Source organism: Carya illinoinensis, chromosome 13 (genome assembly GCF_018687715.1).
Source record: "Carya illinoinensis cultivar Pawnee chromosome 13, C.illinoinensisPawnee_v1, whole genome shotgun sequence".
In the NCBI taxonomy this organism is placed as follows: Eukaryota; Viridiplantae; Streptophyta; class Magnoliopsida; order Fagales; family Juglandaceae; genus Carya; species Carya illinoinensis.
The window spans coordinates 15030670-15049446 of NC_056764.1; the positions used below are offsets into that span (position 1 = coordinate 15030670).

Sequence of the window (18777 nt, forward strand, 5' to 3'; positions counted from 1 at the left end):
TTTCACGCTTAAGACATTATAAAATCATTATAGAAAAGAGAAAATAAATTGGCGTATATAATGAATGCAGTGTACGTACATAAGTTTGAGCATATTTGCATAACTAAAATCTCTTGTTTTGCAGGTAAAAATGAATTATATCCCTGTAGAATATGCTAAATCTAACATTAACTTGTCAGCATGATCATGATCTAAAATATATATGGTACGATGCAGATTCCGTACCCTCAAAATTATAAGAACTACATTAATTTTCATTTCGTCATTGTAGCGATATATGCAACTAGTGTAGTAGTTAATCTCTTAGATCTCTACGTAGTTCCAATATTTTTTTTTACTTCATTTTGTCATCGGTCATAAATCTGAAAACTAAACCTATCCATATCGTCCCGATTAACAAATAATCCAACTAATCAACACCATTCATTACTTGGTATGCTAAAAAGAAAATTAAGTAAATGATAAAATTAGATTCCTGATCAGTTAACTTAATTAGTTGATTACAAGATTAAATACTTCCTTAATTTTGAAAGTTACCAATTAAAGAAAAATAAGACGTTCGCGAAAACTTTTGTCCATTACTTCTGTGAGAGTACTGCTAACCACAAGTTGATGTTGGGGAGGTTAGCCAGCTATCCCGGCCCTATATATATATGGATTTTTCAAGTACTTGTAATTGTACGTACCAGGATGAATATGCATTAACCTGATCAGTGATCTACATATGAAAAAACTTTCTCGATAAAGCTTTAGTACTTCGAGTCATCCTGCTAGGCTGTTAGCTTTACTGGTCAAGTGGTAATTAGGTGCATGTGGCGCAATAAGATTGAAAAAATATATATATAGTTTAGGAAAACGGTTCAGATAGGTGGTTAGAGCGACGCACCGAAAATTCTTGTTTCAGTCTAATTCGAATCCAATTCTAAGAAAGTATTATTTTTGTACTTGTATGTATCATTATTGTTGGGGTTTGTTCCTTTTTGTCCCACATGGGTTGGGAGTGAAGGAAGAACAAGGCCCCGAGGCCTATAAAAGGAGGCTAATCCTCTTTGATAAAGTGCACCAGTCAAATGTTTTGTTGCTAACTTTTAACTCTAGTTAAATTCTTCTGTTGTCTATTTTTGTAAAGTGAGAAGAGGTGCGAGTTAAAGTTTTGCAAGTGGAGAAATTGTGTGATTATAACAATTTTCACATAATGGATTTTCTTCTCTAGATCTGGTGGTTTTTCTCGGGTTTAGGAGTTTCTATGTAAAATCTTATGTTGTTATTATTTCTCTATTTTTCTTGTTATTTTTGCAAAAGATTGATCCTGTGGGTGAATTTGAGAGGACCAAATTTCCAACAAATAGTATTAGAGCCAGGTTAGGTCCTTTTGGTAGGGGTGGAGCTTTAGTGTGGTCGTGTGGATATGTACTGTCTAAGGAGGTTCTGTCTAGGAGATTAGAAATTTTAAGTTGTCCATTGTGACCCTCCAATCTTTCCTGGGAACTTAATTAGTAAGGTATTATTCATTTCTACGGTAAAATTCATCAAGAAAATGTCAGGAAGTAGGACTTCAAATCCTATTAGATTTGAAATGAAGAAATTTGATGGGAGAATCAATTTTGGCTTGTGGCAATATACATAAGGCGTTGAAGGGCACACCAACGCCAAACCAACCCCTAAAGTCAGCAGTGATACTTGACTTGGGAAATGGCTAATAGCATGAGTAGATTCGGTAAGTGGCTCCAAGTCATAACTAAATAGAGATACTGGTATTAATGCTAACGTTGTGTCTCTCTCCATGAAAAAATAGACATGTATATCCTTATGGCATACTGCTAATTCTCAAAGTTGTCATGATAGAATATGTGTTAATGTTAGTGGGTCCACAAGTTTGCAGACAGGCATTGGTTTGTCATTAATGCAGGGTGTGTGGTGGAAATTCATATTGATGACTACTGAATTTCTAGGTAAGCCAAAAGTTGAAGTTATACTATGATTTTTAGCAAGGTTGTTTTCGATATGAACTGAAGTGAAATGCTTGGAATTTGTTTATTCTGAGTGGGTATGCTTTTTATGATGGAGCATGATAGCGGAAGTTATGAAGATCTTCATTAAAGTGGAGTGTGGCTGTAAGATCAGCCAAAGTCGCAAGGTGGAGATTATTGGGGTTTACTTCTTTTTGTCCCACATGGGTTGAGAGTGAAGGAAGAGTAAGGCCTCAAGGCCTATAAAAGGAGGCTAATCTTCATTGGTCAAGTGCATTAGTTAAATGCTTAACTACTAATTTTTTACTTTAGTTAAATTCATCTGTTGTTCATTTTTGTAAACTGGGAAGAGGTATGAGTTAAAGTTTTGAAGATGGGAAAGTTTTGTGGGTGTGTTTGAGGTGAGGAGAGAAATTATGTGATTATAATAAATTTTTTATAGTAGATTTTCTTCTCTGGGTCTAGTACTTTTTTTCCGATTTATGAGTTTCCATGTAAAATCTTGTATTGTTATTATTTCTCTATTTTTCTTGTTATTCCTACAAATAGTAGATCGTGTGGGGTGAATTTGGGAGAACCAAATTCCCAAAAATTATTGTCAAATATCAAGATAAAAAAATATTTAAAGTAAATGAATATATAAATATTCATAATTATATAACCATATAGGAAGAGATGAAATCCTAAAATATAAAATGGCAATGAATTAAACAAAAACTTTTTAGTGCTGTAATATTAAAAATAATTGCACTATATCTATTAACTCGATCAAGCTAGACCTATATACGCATGAACAACAATTCATGGTGGGTAGAAAGTTTATTTTGAAGACTTTCGTTAAAATAATAATAATAATAATTTTTTTTCTTCATGTCAAACTATGTCGTATTTAATCTGCAAAATGAAAAATCGGCTTCCATTACTTTTTTGTTGGTGCAAAATGGATTCATCATGCCTCCCTTGTTTTGATTTTAGGACACACATCGCCCTAAATTGATATATATGGTTCACTTTGTTAATTACCCGCCAAAGTCCAAACAGTACTGTACATTAGGAGAAGAAAGTTTAGGCAACAACGTACTTGGTCCGCTAGTTTCTTCTCCATCGTTTTCAATGTTCGGACTGGCTTCATAATCAATGCTCACAGTCGACTTATCAATGTGAATACCTGCTCCGCCCCCCAACAATAAAAAATAAAAAATAAAAAATAAAAAGCCAATAACTATCGAGTGACATGCAAGCTGTGATCATGATTTTGAAGCATATATAAGTTTACAAGAATAATCTATGGCTGTATAAATACTAGATCGAGTGATAATATATAGAGATTATTTATATTATATACTCTGTTAAATGAGGTTATATCATCCAATTTAACTTAACATTCTTATCTAGCTGAGGGATTAATTAATACTTGTAACAAAAAATAAATAAATAAAAAAACGAAGAATTTGGGATGACTCTTACGTGTTTGAGGGATTTATAATCTCCAACCGGTGAAATATAAATAACAAAGGGATTCGTTAATTAAAGTTGTTAAAAGTTAAAACCGTATTATCTAGCTACAAGCTAGCTGGCCTATAATTAATAAAAGAAAAGTAAAAGTCAGATGTGTGGTGTCAAGCTAAGTGACTCTTTTGTGTGGCAATCCATTAATATTGGATGATGCTAAATGCAATTTATGCATAAGTGGTACTTACAGGAGTAGATGCATCGTGTCCAAAACGGTTGCCGATTACCACTCGGGAATACGTAACTCATACCAGCCAAAAGGGACATGGGGGAGATGTTGTCTGCGTCTAGAGAAGTTGACAAACTTGGACATTTCCGAATTAAATCCAAAGCGATATCTTTGTGTTGCACCATATACAAGCAAACAAAATACAATGCCCCCGAAAAGGAAGAATTATATATATATATATATATATAATATATTGCGAACGAATCAAATAACAGGAATTATTAACGGCTAGTTTGAATGGTTAGGCGATGACTTCTTACCAAAATTTCCAGTATTTATAGCTTTGGTTACAACTGTAGCACCATTGGAGCCTTCCTCGGGCAGTAACGCTTCCAACGGAGTGTGATGATAGAGAAAGTGAGCCAATTGTCTTCTCTCAAAGCGAAGAGCCAGAACTACTGGAATATTTAATCCCCAATTATTTCCGATGGTAATCAAACGATTTGGGTTCCCATCTATCATGCATCTGGCCATCCGCAGGGAACCTCGAATTGCTGTCTGAGCCAGAGCTGTCAGACCTTCATCATCTTGTATTTCCAAGTCTTCTGGCGACATCATCTCCACCAACCTCTCCACTATATCGACCTGTTGAAAAACAACAGCAACGTGAAGAGCCGTCTGGCCCAATGGTGTGATTTTTGCGGTCAGGGAATTGCCGCCACGCTTTAGAATGAAATCACGTGCATCGTCCCATTGACCCTCTCGCACAGCCTCGTACAAGATCGCATACTCGGTAAAGCCAGGGTTCTGGATTTTGCGCCTCTGGAAACTCCCTGCCATGTTTTTCTTAATTGTTCTTACGAATGAAATAAACTAGGGACAAAATTACCATTCTGATATCTACATGCCAAGTACAGATCAGTGATCATCTTCTATGTTGATCTTAAATTTTGAGGATTCATATTCAAATAGGACGGACAAGATGCATGCCTTGTAATCAGTTAACGGTTTCAATAGTAAGGCTGTTAATAGACAAGATTAATTCTCAACAAGTAGTTCAAGATCAGCGTGGATAAATTTGAGTTTAACTCAATTTGTTTATTAAATAACTCATTAATACAAAACTATAATTGATTACTAAATAACACAATACATATATATAAAACTAGGTTCAAGTACTCGTATAGAACTCAAATCATTTTATATTTACAATTTTTATAATATTATCTCTAACTTCATAATTATGAAATCTTAAGTAGTTATAAAAAATAGAGGAAAACAGGTTTCTAATATTATGTATAGAATAATTCTACTTATCATTCCCATACACAACATGCCATACCTATCTTATTTTTTATTTTTTTCATTTTTCCTATAACAAATATGTGATGTATAGATGATAAATAGAACAATTCAATTAGTTTAACAAGAATAAAACAAAATAAAAGATAATATTAAAATATGTAAAATATGTAGTATGGTATGATGAGTAAGATCCCTCGTATATATATTATGTAAACTCTTATGAGTATAATTATTAATATGTGTGTGTGTATATATATATATATATATATAAATTTAAACTAGGAAAAAAATTCTTCTAAAATTTGCCCAAACTTGAATAACTTATTAAGCAGGAGAGAGAGAAATATATAAAATAGACTATACATCATATATTGTTGCTCGTATGAAACAATAAATATTGTATGATCCACTTTATATGTTTACCTGTCCCACTTGGAGTTACTAAAGTCCCAGCAAAACCTTGAGGGAATGTTTATCTTCTCAGTTATATAGGCACACATCTAAAAAACCTTAAAATTTGTTTGCTAAGATCTGTAGATAAAGTTATAAATATAATATAAATCACCTGTTTTGTTAAGATAAGGATCGAGCTCGTGAACAAGCACAAATCACTCGAATAATAAATGAGTTGTTGATCATGAAGTACATAAAATGCTACTCTATAATACGCTTAAGCCTAATTTTTTTTCAAATGTAAATTAATTAATGAACAAGGCTTGACTATCCATTAATTGCTTACTTTCATTTACCCCCTAACTAGTTACGTGCATGCTATTAACCTAAACCAAGATGAGGTTACTCACAGAAACAAGAAGCAGCAAAAGCCACCTCAGCAAAATTAGAAGATTCCAGAGTCACTACTTTTTATTCTAGAATGATACAGTTGTAACAACTTTTATTGTACTGCATCTTTCGTCCTATTGTACTGCATACTACATTGCTGGGTCTATATAATGTGCACAGAGGCACTATGTAATAGGCCTGCAACCCGAGCTGATTAAGCCGGGTTTGTGACCGACCCAACCCGAATCATCCATATCAAACCAACAACCCGATCCAAACCGATCCGCCAAAACAAAATCGGGTCGAACCCGTATGACCCGCCTGATATTATTATTGAAAAAAAAAAAAAAACTGAAAATGGTAAACTCGTCTTCTTCATCGGATCCAACCAGTGCTGCATCGAGTCAACCCACTCCCAAATCAACCGAGTCTCGACCCACACCCTCTAGTCCAACCACTGCTGTTTCGCCCGTATCGACCATTTGGTCCTTGGTCCCATGTCATCAACGGCAATGGTGAAGAAAGAACAAGATGCAAGAAATGAATAGAAACAGAAACAAGAAATAGGAAATGAGCAAGAAATGAACGAGGTGCAAGACAGCATCACAGTAAGAACCAAACCTCATATAACCCACTTGTTCTTGAAGATAAAAGAGAATCCAAATAAATAGGGAAAAATAGAGGAATTTTTTTTTTTTTTATTAGTAGAAAAGAGGAAAATAGAACAAGAAAATTTTACCTTGGCTGTTTTGGGGCGATTTTATACTGAATATTTTCCTCTAATCTCCTTTAGGAGCCCTCCCTTTGTAGAAAACATGCTCTTGAGCTCGTCGAGCATAGCAGAAGAGCAGGTTGGATTTGCCAACCACATGTTGGGGCTTTTCTTCTTTCAAGATTTGAGAAGGGGAAGTGACATCTAAGATTTGGATTGACACGAGAAGGTTGGATAGCAGGAGAACGGCGATGAAGCTAGGGTTTTGAGGAGAACAGTTTGATTCAAAAAGTGTTCGATTTCTTCGGTTTCGATCGAATATAGGTGTAGTCAATCTGTTATTTAACTTGATCCGATGAACCCAACAAAAATCGGGTCGACCATTTTCGGATCATGCGGACGGATCGGCCCAGGGCTTTTTTTGCACAGGCTTACTATGTAAGCATGTTGATCAATGAAATGAATATTTAGGAAATACATTGCTCTCATTCTGTTATGGTATCAGAGCTGCTAGACTAGCAGTCTCTCTAATCCTTCACCATGGCAACGCCCTCTTCCTCATCACCACCTACCTCTCTTTCATCTTCTTTCTCTCATTTAGTAATTGTCAAGTTAAATATCGATAATTATATGCTGTGGAAAGTTCAACCCATAGCCTATCTTCAAGGACAAGATCTGTTCTCTTTTGTTGATGAAACCCAAAGACCTCCACCCAAATTGCTACCTACTGAAAGCAATTCCAACCCCAAAATAAATCCTGACTTCCTATCATGGTAGAAAACGACCAACTAATCATACTGAGCATTCTTTTTTTGTCTATAACTGAATCTATTGTTGCTCATGTCATATATGCAAGAACTTCACGAGAGCTGTGGACAGCCCTTGAGTCCATGTATAGCTCTCACTCTTAGGCAAAGGAGTTCCAAATAAGGTTTTAGCTCACCAACCTGGCTAGAGGAGATCAATCGATTACTGATTACCTCAGCAAGGTGAAATTGCTTTCGGACACACTTGCAGCCACTAGAACACCCCTCTTCGACAAAGAATACATAACTTACCTGCTCAATGGACTTAGACCAACCTATGAATCTTTCATCACCTCTATTACTACCCGTTCCGAACCCATTCACTCCCAAGAACTTTACCACCTCCTTCTTATCCATGAAAACAGATTATCTCATAACTCTTGTAACCCACCACCCTCTCCCTTTGAGCCATCAGCCAATCTCACTACCAATAACTCCAAAGACAACAGAGGTAAAGGATTTTATCGAGGTGGCAGAAATGGTCATGGCCAAGGCAGATATTCCTCAAAGAGAGGACGTAACTCACCCAACTGCGATCCTTCCTATCAAAATAACCCCAGTTCTACGAGACCCACTTGCCAAATTTGTAACAAGCCTGGCCATATTGCATTACAATGCCATTTTCATTTTGACCATGCCTACCAATATGACCGACCCAAATCTTTTTCAGCCAACTATACCTCCCCATCTGCCATCACTGATCCCTCTTGGTACCCTGATACTGCAGACAATCACCACATAACCCATAACCTCTCTCACCTTAATTAATGTCTCATCTGAACCATACAGTGGGCACGAGAAAATTTGCGTTCAAAATGGAACAGGTCTCAAATTCACAATATCGGTGACTCTTCTTTTTATATTAATTCTTCCTCTTTCAAACTTCACAATTTGCTTCATGTACCTTCTATTATGAAAAATCTAGTCTCTGTCTTACAATTTTGTACTGACAACTCTTGCTTCTTTGAATTTCATGCTACCCATTTCTACATGAAGGACAAACTGTCCATCTTGGTGAGAAAGCTTCCATCGACTGCTGGCATTGTAGACTTGGCCACCATTCTCTTGCCGTTATGTCTCAAGTTCTGCGTACCCATTGTTTGTCAAAATCTCCCAGTCAATTTCCTTTTGTTTGTCCTGAGTGTCCTATGGCTAAGGCCCATCAATTTCTGTTTTCCTCTTTAAGTTCCACAAACACTGTTAAGCCATTAGAAATATTGTAGGCCGATGTATGGGGCCCAGTACCTTTTATTTCAAGAAATGGTTACAAGTATTATCTGTCTATAGTTAATCACTTTACAAGATTTACTTGGTATTATCCTCTCAAAAATAAATCTGATGTCCTTTCCGTTTTTACCACTTGCATTACATTTGCAAAACAATTTTTTAACAGTAAAATAATCACAATCCAAACTGATGTAGGGGGAGAGTTTCTTCCTCTAACTTTTCACTTTGTAAAAATCTCATCTATCATCTCTCTTGTCGACACACACACACACATCAACAAAACGGTCTTGTAGAACGTAAGTACTAGCACATCGTTGAAATCAGGCTTATATTACTAGCCCAAGCCTTCCTCCCTTTTTCTTTTTGGGTAACGCTTTCGAAACCGCCACTTATCTTATCAATCTTCTTCCTACACCAATTTTGAATAATCGCTCTCCTTATTTCATGGTTTATCATAAACCACCCGATTACACATTCCTTAAAACTTTTGGATGTAAATGTTGGCCCAATCTTCGACCCTACAACTGTCACAAATTAAATTTCCATTCCACTTCTTGTTTATTTCTTGTCTAAAGTCCCTCTCACAAAGGGTACAAATGTCTTCACTTAAACAAAAATCATCTCTACATTTCTCGTGATGTCATTTTTAATGAGACAAACTTCCCTTGCAAAAAGCCCAACATTGGCTCCTCTATCTCTTAGCCCATTTTTCCCATTGCCATCCTTCAACATTTTCCTTAGTCTATACTGGGCCCAATTCCCTCCAACCTTGCTCTGGCACAACCTTCATCCACTACCAGCACTCAACAGAATCAACTGCCCATTAACTCATCTTTGCCCATGCCTAGCCCACTTCATAATCCTTCCTTCTCTCAAGCCCATCCTATGCCTACTACAACCTCGCCACCAACGATTTCCCAAACTCCTCCTTTGTCTTCTTCTCCAGCAATCCCTAATTCCCCCTCTGTTCTTGATCAAACTTCATCTGCTCATCCTCTCACCGCCTTAAATCCACCAAGAACTCCTATAATTACTCGTTCTTTCACCAACTCCTCTCGAACCGGTACACTCACCGATGGTACCATCCCCTATCCATCTTGGCACTGCTATGTCTCCATAACAATGGTTCCTGATGAGCCCACTTCTTTCACCACTGCCTCCAAGTGTCCCGTATGGAAAGAAGCCATGTCTCGAGAATATCAAGCCCTTGTCCAAACCAACACCTGGACCCTAGTTTCTCCTTCCTCTGCTTCTAACCTAATTGGCTGCAGGTGGGTGTTTCGAACCAAATTAAAACCCGATGGCTCTATTGAACGACAAAAGGCGAGGCTTGTGGCTAAGGGATTTCATCAACAGATTGGTATTGACTATACCGAGACATTTAGCCCTATGGTAAAGCCCTCAACCATTTGGTTAGTCCTCTCTATTGCAACTGTTTGTGGCTGGTGTCTTAGACAAATAGACATCCAGAATGCTTTCCTTCATGGTAAGCTTTCTGCAACAATTTTTATGTAACAATTACAAGGGTTTGTTGATCAATCGAAACCTCATTTTGTTTGTAAATTAAACAAAGCCATTTACGGAGCATGGTTCTCGAAGCTCAGTTATTGGTTGCTTCGCTATGGTTTTTCTGCATCAAAGGGTGATCCTTCCTTTTTCATTATGCACACGACCTCTGCTTGTATGTTTGTTCTTGTGTATGTTGATGATATGATCATTACTTCTTCATCATCTCTTGCTGTTGATCATCTCATCGCATCCCTTAGTCAAGCCTTCCAGTAAAAGATTTAAGCATATTGTCGTATTTTCTTGAATTGGAACTTGAATATCTTTCAAGTGGTATAATTGTCAGCTAACGAAAATATATCTCAAATTTGTTAAAAAAGACCAATATGAGTGCTACCAATCTCATCTCCTCACCCATGTCAGCTTCTACTAAGTTGTCAAAATTCGATTCTCCACCCTTCAAACATGTCACATTATTCAGAAGTACTGTTGGGAGTTTGCAGTACCTATCATTAACAAGACTTGATGTATCCTTTGTTGTAAATAAGGTCTGCCAATTTATACCCAAACTCACTCATTGGACTGCAAATAAAAGAATCATTCGTTACTTAAAGTCCACCATTAATCATGATCTTTTTTTGTCAAACCAATCCTCTTTCACATTACATGCATACTCTGATGCAAACTGGGCAGGCTATCCAGACGACAGAAGGTCTACTAGTGGCTTCTGTATTTTTCTGGGTAATCATCATATTTCATGGAGTTCAAGAGAGCAACATATTGTTGCAAGATCCAGCATTGAGGCCGAATACAAATACTTAGCCAATACCACCACTGAACTCATCTAGCTGCAAACTTTAATAAAAGAGCTTGGTTTCTCTCTTTCAAAGCCCCATATTTTGTGGTGTAACACTCTAGGGGCTACATATCTCACTTCAAATCCTGTGTATCACTCTCGCACAAAGCACATGGATATAAATTTTCACTTTGTAATAGATAGAGTGGTTGCCAAAACTCTACAAGTCCAATTCTGCAGTAGCAAAGATCAACTTGCATATGTGTTTACTAAGCCATTGGTGTTAGATAAATTTTCAAGTCTCAAAACGAGTCTCCATGTGCTTACACCCTACATGACTCGAGAGAGCGTGTTAACCTAAATCAAAATGAGGCTACTCACGGAAACAAGAAGCAACAAAAGCCACCTCAGCAAAATTAAAAGATTCTAGAGTTACTACTTTTTATTCTAGAATGATTCAGTTGTAACTTTGATTGTACTGCATCTTTTATTCTATTGTACTACATACTGCATTGCTGGGTCTATATAATGTGCATAGAGACACTATGTAAGCATGTTGATCAATGAAATGAACATTAGGGAATACATGCTCGATCTCATTCTGTTACATGCTAGCTTGATCATGTTCTACGTACGTACATAATCATCGGCAATAAATATTGTACTGTAACAACAGTACTGTTACAGTACTTGAGCTAGAAAACAAATATGAATAGGCTGGTTTTCAATTCCATTGTATCTATATCTCTATATATACACGGTATAATTTTTAGAACGTAAACTTTGCTCTATAATTGAAGCCACATCATCAACTAATAATATCACTATATTATTATTGAATAGCAATTAATATTATAAAGCCATGCCATCTACTCTTCATTTGTGTTATTATTATATAATATATAATTAATTTAAAAATATAAAATAAAAAACATATCCAATAAAATTAAAAGTTTAATGTAACAAAACATATTAAAAATTTTCCAAAAAATTATAATTTTTCTCCTACGAAGGCATATCCTCATTATGCCACTATAAATCAGTCGATCAGTTGAATTATTGTCAGAAGAAAATATTCAATTACATTTCTACTGGTATTTGAAAGTAGCTAGAATTATGAAATAAAAATTTTTCTATTTAATTAAAGGATAATGATACACCTACAATTCAATCTTTTACAACAATTTTACTATTAATTCCAAATCAATTATTGTAATTGTACTACTTCATTTTACTAAGAGAGAATGAAAGTTTTGAAGACGCATGATGATTCCATAGTGCATGGGAAAACTATATTAATCACAACTATATATTTGCAAGACGTGGTATTTAATAATGCTAATTCTGGTTTGCCAGTCTGGTCCTTGCTACGATGAATCATCATTTAATTTAAGAATAATATTAGATATATTCTTAAGGTGTGCAGGTTGATAAGGATATAAATAATTATATCTATTTCTTTATATCAACTTAAGTTTTTTAAACAAATGATGATTTCATATGGTATCATGATAGAGATCTTGGATTTGAATCCTATAACCCTATATTTCACCCAATTAATTAAATATTTCACGTGTTAGCTAGGTTAACTTATTAAAATTAAGTTTGGTCTATATGTGTGGAAGAGTATTAAATATATAAATAATTAAATCTAACTCTTTCTATATACTTGTCTCGTTTGTTCTCACAATACATCTCATTTCATCTTATCTCATCTAATTTAATCATTAAAACTTTTCCAAATTCACACATAAAATTAAAAAAAAAAATCTAACTTTTTCAAATCATAAAATAATAATAATATTAAAAAAAATATTCTAACAATATTTTATTCAATTTTCAACATTTATCTCAATTCATCTCATTTCATCTTATCTCTGAAAATAAACTTGCACAATTTTTTTGATAAAAAAAGTGCATACCATAAAACATTATTTTTTGTGGATCCCAAGTGCGTCCTGCATTTTGTTTCGAATAGGCTACGCTAAATTTATATATTTACAAATATTTTATTTTAATTTAATTGTGACATAGACCTGACTTTAAGTTGAAATCATGCTTATCTATATTCAAATCCGATCTAATCATATATTGAGGAATAAATTTCACATTATCTGTAGACAAAATTTTGAGCATGTTTATAAATAGAGCAAACCTCTCTTGTAAAACTGGTTTATGAGATTAATTAGACTTATAAATTTCTTCAAGGTATCAAATCCTGCCACAGGACGAATAGAGACCCATACTTCTTATCCAGTGACAAAAATTAGGAAAAATATTTACCTGCACATGAGAGAGGATGTTGACAAATAAATCTCACATTGCCTATAGAGAAAGTTTTGGGTATGTTTATAAACAATGAAAAAACCTCTCGTATAAAATCGATTTTATGATATAAGTTAAACCAATGAATTTCTTCGCCACGCAAACAAGTCCATTAGCAAGTCTATGCAAACATCTAGCTTCTACGACCCTAATTTGGTTCCCTGAATAAGTATTGGGATATATATAATCCCTTTGTCAGACTTTGTAGCCTAGCTAGGAAGTGGTGTTAACTTAAGTACCACATGCATATATACGATGGACAAATTAGACCTTAACTTCAATCGAAATAGATAATATTCATTTAATATATAACACATGGTATTTTAATTATTTAATTCACTAGTTAATTATCGACATGATGTAAAATGATTAAAATATCCATTATTTTATATTAAATGGATACTATTTATTTCAATTTAAATGAAGAGCTATCCCGATATTATCTCGAAGCTTGACAGCTAGAAAAAGAATTTGCACTTACAAACAAAAAATAAATAAAAAATAAAAATTACGAAAGAGTTAGATATTTTTGTGACACAAAATCAAACTATCTTATCTCATATAATTATTATAATTTTTTCAAACTTTCACACAAAATATAATAAATTATTCAACTTTTTAAATTTTAAAATATAAATAATATTAAAAAAATTATAATATAATAATATTTTATTCAATTTTTAAAAAATTATAATAATACAATAATATTAAAAAATTATAATAATACAATAATATTAAAAAATTATAATATAATGATCTCATCTTATCTAGTCTAAACTGCATAACCAAAAGATGCCTTACCTGCTGCTGATGATGAAATTCCTGCCACTCGATTAGCTTCTTCTGGTAGTCGGTGTTCTTTATACATATTAGCCAATGTATCCCAAACAGTTTTGGCAAAAGTAACATCCTTGATCTGAGATAGTATTTCCCTCCCACATGATATTAGAATTGCATGTACAGCCGCAGCATTTTTCTTCCTCCATGCCTTATATTCTACGTTATTTTCTGGTTTGGGTGGTTCCGGGGTTGTATCGATAATATCCCAAAGATCATGAGCCAACAAATAGTTTCTTATGCAATCACTCCAGTCCGTATAATCTTCTTTAATAGCTTGAAGAACAATTGTGCTTGGAAGAACATTTGTTGCCATGCCTAATCTGTTAAATTATGAATTATGTAGGTTAGGCGAAAATTTGGAAAATAACAGATACAGTGTGTCTAATCTCTCTAATCTTCTAGCCAATTACAGATACACTGTTAGAGCACATTGGCTAGAAGGCCAGAGATTGAACTCCGACTCCGACCTTGAAAACTTCGATTATGATCATAAAAGTTCGCTCAATGTGCTGGCAGCGTTTGTCAAGCATAGCAGCAAACACTTTCTCTTTACTTTTTGGTGGCTTAAAAAGTGTATGTATCTTCATTAGGGGCAAAGAACGTACAGGCTCGTCATCGGTACAACTAAAGTTTGAAATCTTTACATGCCATGGTTTAACCTCTGCGGCTATCGAATTCATTATGAAAAGTAAGCAAAAGCCCTATTTGGAAGATTGGCCATGAAAAGACAGGAAGGCAAGCATGCATTTATCACAATATATAGAAGCCCAAAACCATTGTGCAGCTCTTATCATGGACAAGAACACCACGAGCAGTTTCTGTCATGGTTTGACAGGGGAAGGGAAGTGGAAGAACTGTATAAATATTCAGCATTGCGGAAGAATAAGTCTAGAAAGGTTCGGTTTCCACCTATTAATCTATGATGTAATGAAACATTTAAATGATACAGAAATGTTCATGGCTGTTGAGATAAACCATATAGTCTAATCCAGCAAACTAATACGTACTTCTCAGTTCTCATCACATTTCACAAGCCTCATTCCTCCTTACCGTAGAAGTTGAACTTCACCGCATGCACATCAATGAAAACGAAAAATCTGCTGCAAAACGAAGCAATTACTTACAGTATGCTCTTCGAACGGACTTTCTTTTATCGCAATTAGCTTTCTTCTAAAAGTTATTTATGCCTTCTTTTGGATCAAGCCGATCTTAAAAAATTGTGTGGTAATTGTTGCGATAAAATGTAGCAAACTTAGGACAAGGGAAAAAATAAAGTCAAAAGTGGGTGACATGATAGATCTAAGGAGACATAAAGTTGGTGTTGTGACAAATACAAAGTGGGTCACGAGATATTATAAAATCATCATCATCATCATATATATATATATATATACACATGAATTTCATCATCAAAAGATCTATAAATATAAACTCGATGTCCAACCACATAAATCTAAACCTCTTTCTTTAATTATATTATCTTTTAAAATCACATATGAGCATCCAAAAGTTGTACGACAGTCCAAATACCACCGTGAGGCATTCATTCGTAGTGTTAACATTAATCGGCCTCGATCGAAAAATTAATCTGCAAAACTTTTAACTAAATAGTGCATACGTGCACATTTACATATAGCATTAATGCTGCTATATGCTTCCCACTGGGGGTTCCGTTGTGAGCTCTGGCCTGTTGGGATTTTTTTAAATTTAATTTTTACTTTATGATTTAAAAACACTACAAAGAATATGCCCTGTTCCAGCTCTTGAATTCTTCGGAATTCACCCCATAAAACGCAGCATCTGGCCTGTACCAAGAATTCTGGGTTCGTCGCACAATGGACGCCTTAGTTTCGTTGCAACTGCTGGAATTCAGCAGATGCCGTGAATCGTTGGGAAAACAGATATTTTCCATCGTTTTATACTCATGGGAAAAACAGAGGAAGCCGTTGCAACTGCAGTTACGAGTACCATTTGTAATCGCTGCAGCAAATTTTTTGGGTCGATTAGTAACGTTGCAGTACCGCAAAGATGCCGCTGCAATATATCAGGTTTGGAAACCACTGACAAATTTTTTTCGCTGTAAGTTCTACTGCACATCGGTAGCCCGTCAACCACAAGTTCTTTTTCGTTCCCCAAACTCTGTCCTTTATCAACGACTAAGCAAAAATGGGTTTCTGGGTTTGTGGGCAAAAATGGGTTTCTGGGTTCATGGGCAAAAATGGGTTTCTGGGCGGCATTGAAGGGGAGGCGGTGGAGCTGCGCCGTGGAGGAAGGCAGCGCAGGGCTTGTACGCACGGCTTGAGCGAGATCCGTGTGGGGGAGAGTAGATCGACAGGGAGAGAGACGGAGAGCTTGGATCGGGACTATGGACCTTTCGTAGCTGGAGGTGGTGCGGCGGCTGAGGAGGCGGTGGAGCTGGGAACCCGAGAGAGAAATGATTCGGGGGTGAAGAGAGAGGGAGATATGTGGGACAGAGAGAAGCCGCGAGAGAGGGGTTTGGTTGGGTTGGCCAGCGACCGTGGAGGTGGACGGTGACGGTGGGTCGACGGTGGCGTGAAGTGGCAGCTACGTGGAGGCCGGCGTGAAGAGTAGAGATTGAGGGAGATCGAGAACCCAGAAAGGCAGTACGGGGGGGAAAAAATGAGGGGAGGGAAAAAAGTGGGAAAATTGTGGGAAAATTGGGAGTATAAGAAAACGCAGCGTTTTTATGACTAAATTGTAATAGCCACAAAAGGGTTTCTGGGTTTGTACCGATTATTGCAGTGACTGTTTTGTTGCAACAAGTAAAAAATTGCATCAACAAATTAATTTGAATATTGCAGCAAACTGCAACTATTGTAAAAAGTGGGAAATTGCTGCAAAAGATCAATTTCGAATTTTGATGTAAAAAACTTTGCATCAAAATAAAAATGGTTGCAAATAAAGGTCTTTTGCAGCAATTTTATTTCTGTTAAATTTCAAATTGCTAGAAAAAGACCTTATTCTTGTAGTGAAAATATTTTGTAATGATATTATGAATTTAAAAAATATATAGATTTAAATTTTAAAAAATATTTAAAATTACTAAAAAAACACATGTAAAAAAAGAAAAGAAAAACCCATGAAATGGTACTAGCGGAAGCTCCGGCCATAGGTGAGAGTAGCACCACCCTTACATATATAGCAATAATTTACCAGATCCTCGTTTCGACATTTTTTTAAAAAGATCGATCGTCTATGAAACTTAAAAATGAAAACCTTGCTAGCGGCCATCTCATGAGTATTATATATAACTCTTAGACAGCATCATCCAAAATTAATAACAAAGAAAATACAATATATATATATATATATATATAAAGATGGAAATCTCTCCACTAATATATTTTAATTTTTTTAATGGTTAATGATATTTAAAAAATAATTAAAAAGAAAAAAACCATACATAAATATTTGGAGTCCATTGTCCGTATAAGATTTTAACAATCTCATCCGATTTTTGGTTTGTACAAAATTTCGAGAAAAGTATTGCGGGTTGCTTAATTATACACAGTGTCTGGTTAAAAGATGAAGTTTGCAACACATTGATGCAGACGAATTAAGAAAACTGATGCCAAAACGAAAGACATTAATTAATTTTTAATAATATATAAATATATAATAATATACTTACGTTACGAGGGAAAGATGGATGGTTTGTCTTCCAAAATTTCCGCTACTTTGATTGACTGCAAATCCCGCCGGCTGGGCAGTGGAAAATGATGGAACTGCCGGCGTTTTCCAAAACCGCTCTATGGATCTCACTGTGAAGAGGAAATCACTCTCTGATATATGGACGGACTTGATGGACGAAATTCATAATCAGACAGACACCCTCCCGCGCGTGTCGTTTATCCACTGCTCATTAATTACTCAGACTGCATATATTTATTTCTTAGCAACCACTTCCCAACTGTCAAAATGTCTGTTATAATGAGATATATGTTGCTGGTGACGTGGATCTTTAATTAATTAATTATTTTGTATTTAATTTTCTTCAACATACTTATTATAAGACATGGTTTAAAAATTAAATAATTTAAGATTTTACATTTTTAAAATTTAAACGTAATTTATTGGTAATGGAGGTCATGTGAATTTTGTATTGTTTGTTTTGTATTTGAGATTGTTTATTATTAGGAAAATTTATTTATAAGTCTTATATTTTTTTACATTCAGAACTGATGTGAAAAACTTCTATACTACAAAATTATTAGTGTTTTTAATTTTTTTTTAAAATTATAATAGATCCTATTATAAGTGATATGTTAACACACTTATGTGTAACAAAACTTATATATTATATCAATATTAATATATATTGTACTATCATCTATATTGTATTTCATTAAAATTTAATAAAATAATTTTATTATTCTATAATAAGATAAAAAATTCTAATAGCAATATTTCAAAATTAGATATATAGAGAATACCTTCTCCGAAAAAAAAAAAGTTGAGAATACCTTCCTGAGCAAATTTTTAAGTTTCTTTTTTTTTTTTATTAAAGAAAGTTAAGTTCCTATTTTCATATGATTCAGTTCGAGATGCAACAAATCCAATTAAATGAAAGTCTCTTTCCTTGCTGAGAAATCAAGGGATGTTTGGTTATTTCTTTATCTAAGAAATTCTCAATCTTTTGGCTTTTAGTTCAATCATTTACTTAGCTAATTATGAAATATAAAAATCATAGAAACCAAAACAAGTTTATGTTATTTAACACATTAGAAAAAGATTACTTTAAAAAGATTTTTTTCAAACAGTTTTTAAACTTTCTTATCTATTTAACACTATATATATATATATAT

At 34.7% G+C, this 18777-nt stretch overlaps 1 protein-coding gene across 9 annotated transcripts in view; it reads right to left on the reverse strand.

Moving 5' to 3' along the window:
* The window catches only part of LOC122292158, a 33276-nt gene extending 15430 nt beyond the window's left edge, over positions 1-17846 (reverse strand). The window contains exons 1-6 of one of the 9 annotated variants that reach the window (XM_043100385.1): positions 17604-17842; positions 15002-15048; positions 13913-14271; positions 3972-4484; positions 3671-3820; positions 3052-3138 (exon numbers count right to left, since the gene is read on the reverse strand). In XM_043100385.1, coding sequence (XP_042956319.1) covers positions 3052-3138; positions 3671-3820; positions 3972-4484; positions 13913-14264 — 1102 coding nt within the window. In that variant the 5' untranslated portion in view covers positions 14265-14271; positions 15002-15048; positions 17604-17842. Of the gene's footprint in view, positions 1-3051; positions 3139-3670; positions 3821-3971; positions 4485-13912; positions 14272-14958; positions 15052-17603 lie in introns of all 9 variants that reach the window. The other 8 variants (XM_043100382.1, XM_043100384.1, XM_043100381.1 and 5 more) reach the window with 8 other exon arrangements.
* Between the last annotated feature and the right edge of the window lie 931 nt (positions 17847-18777).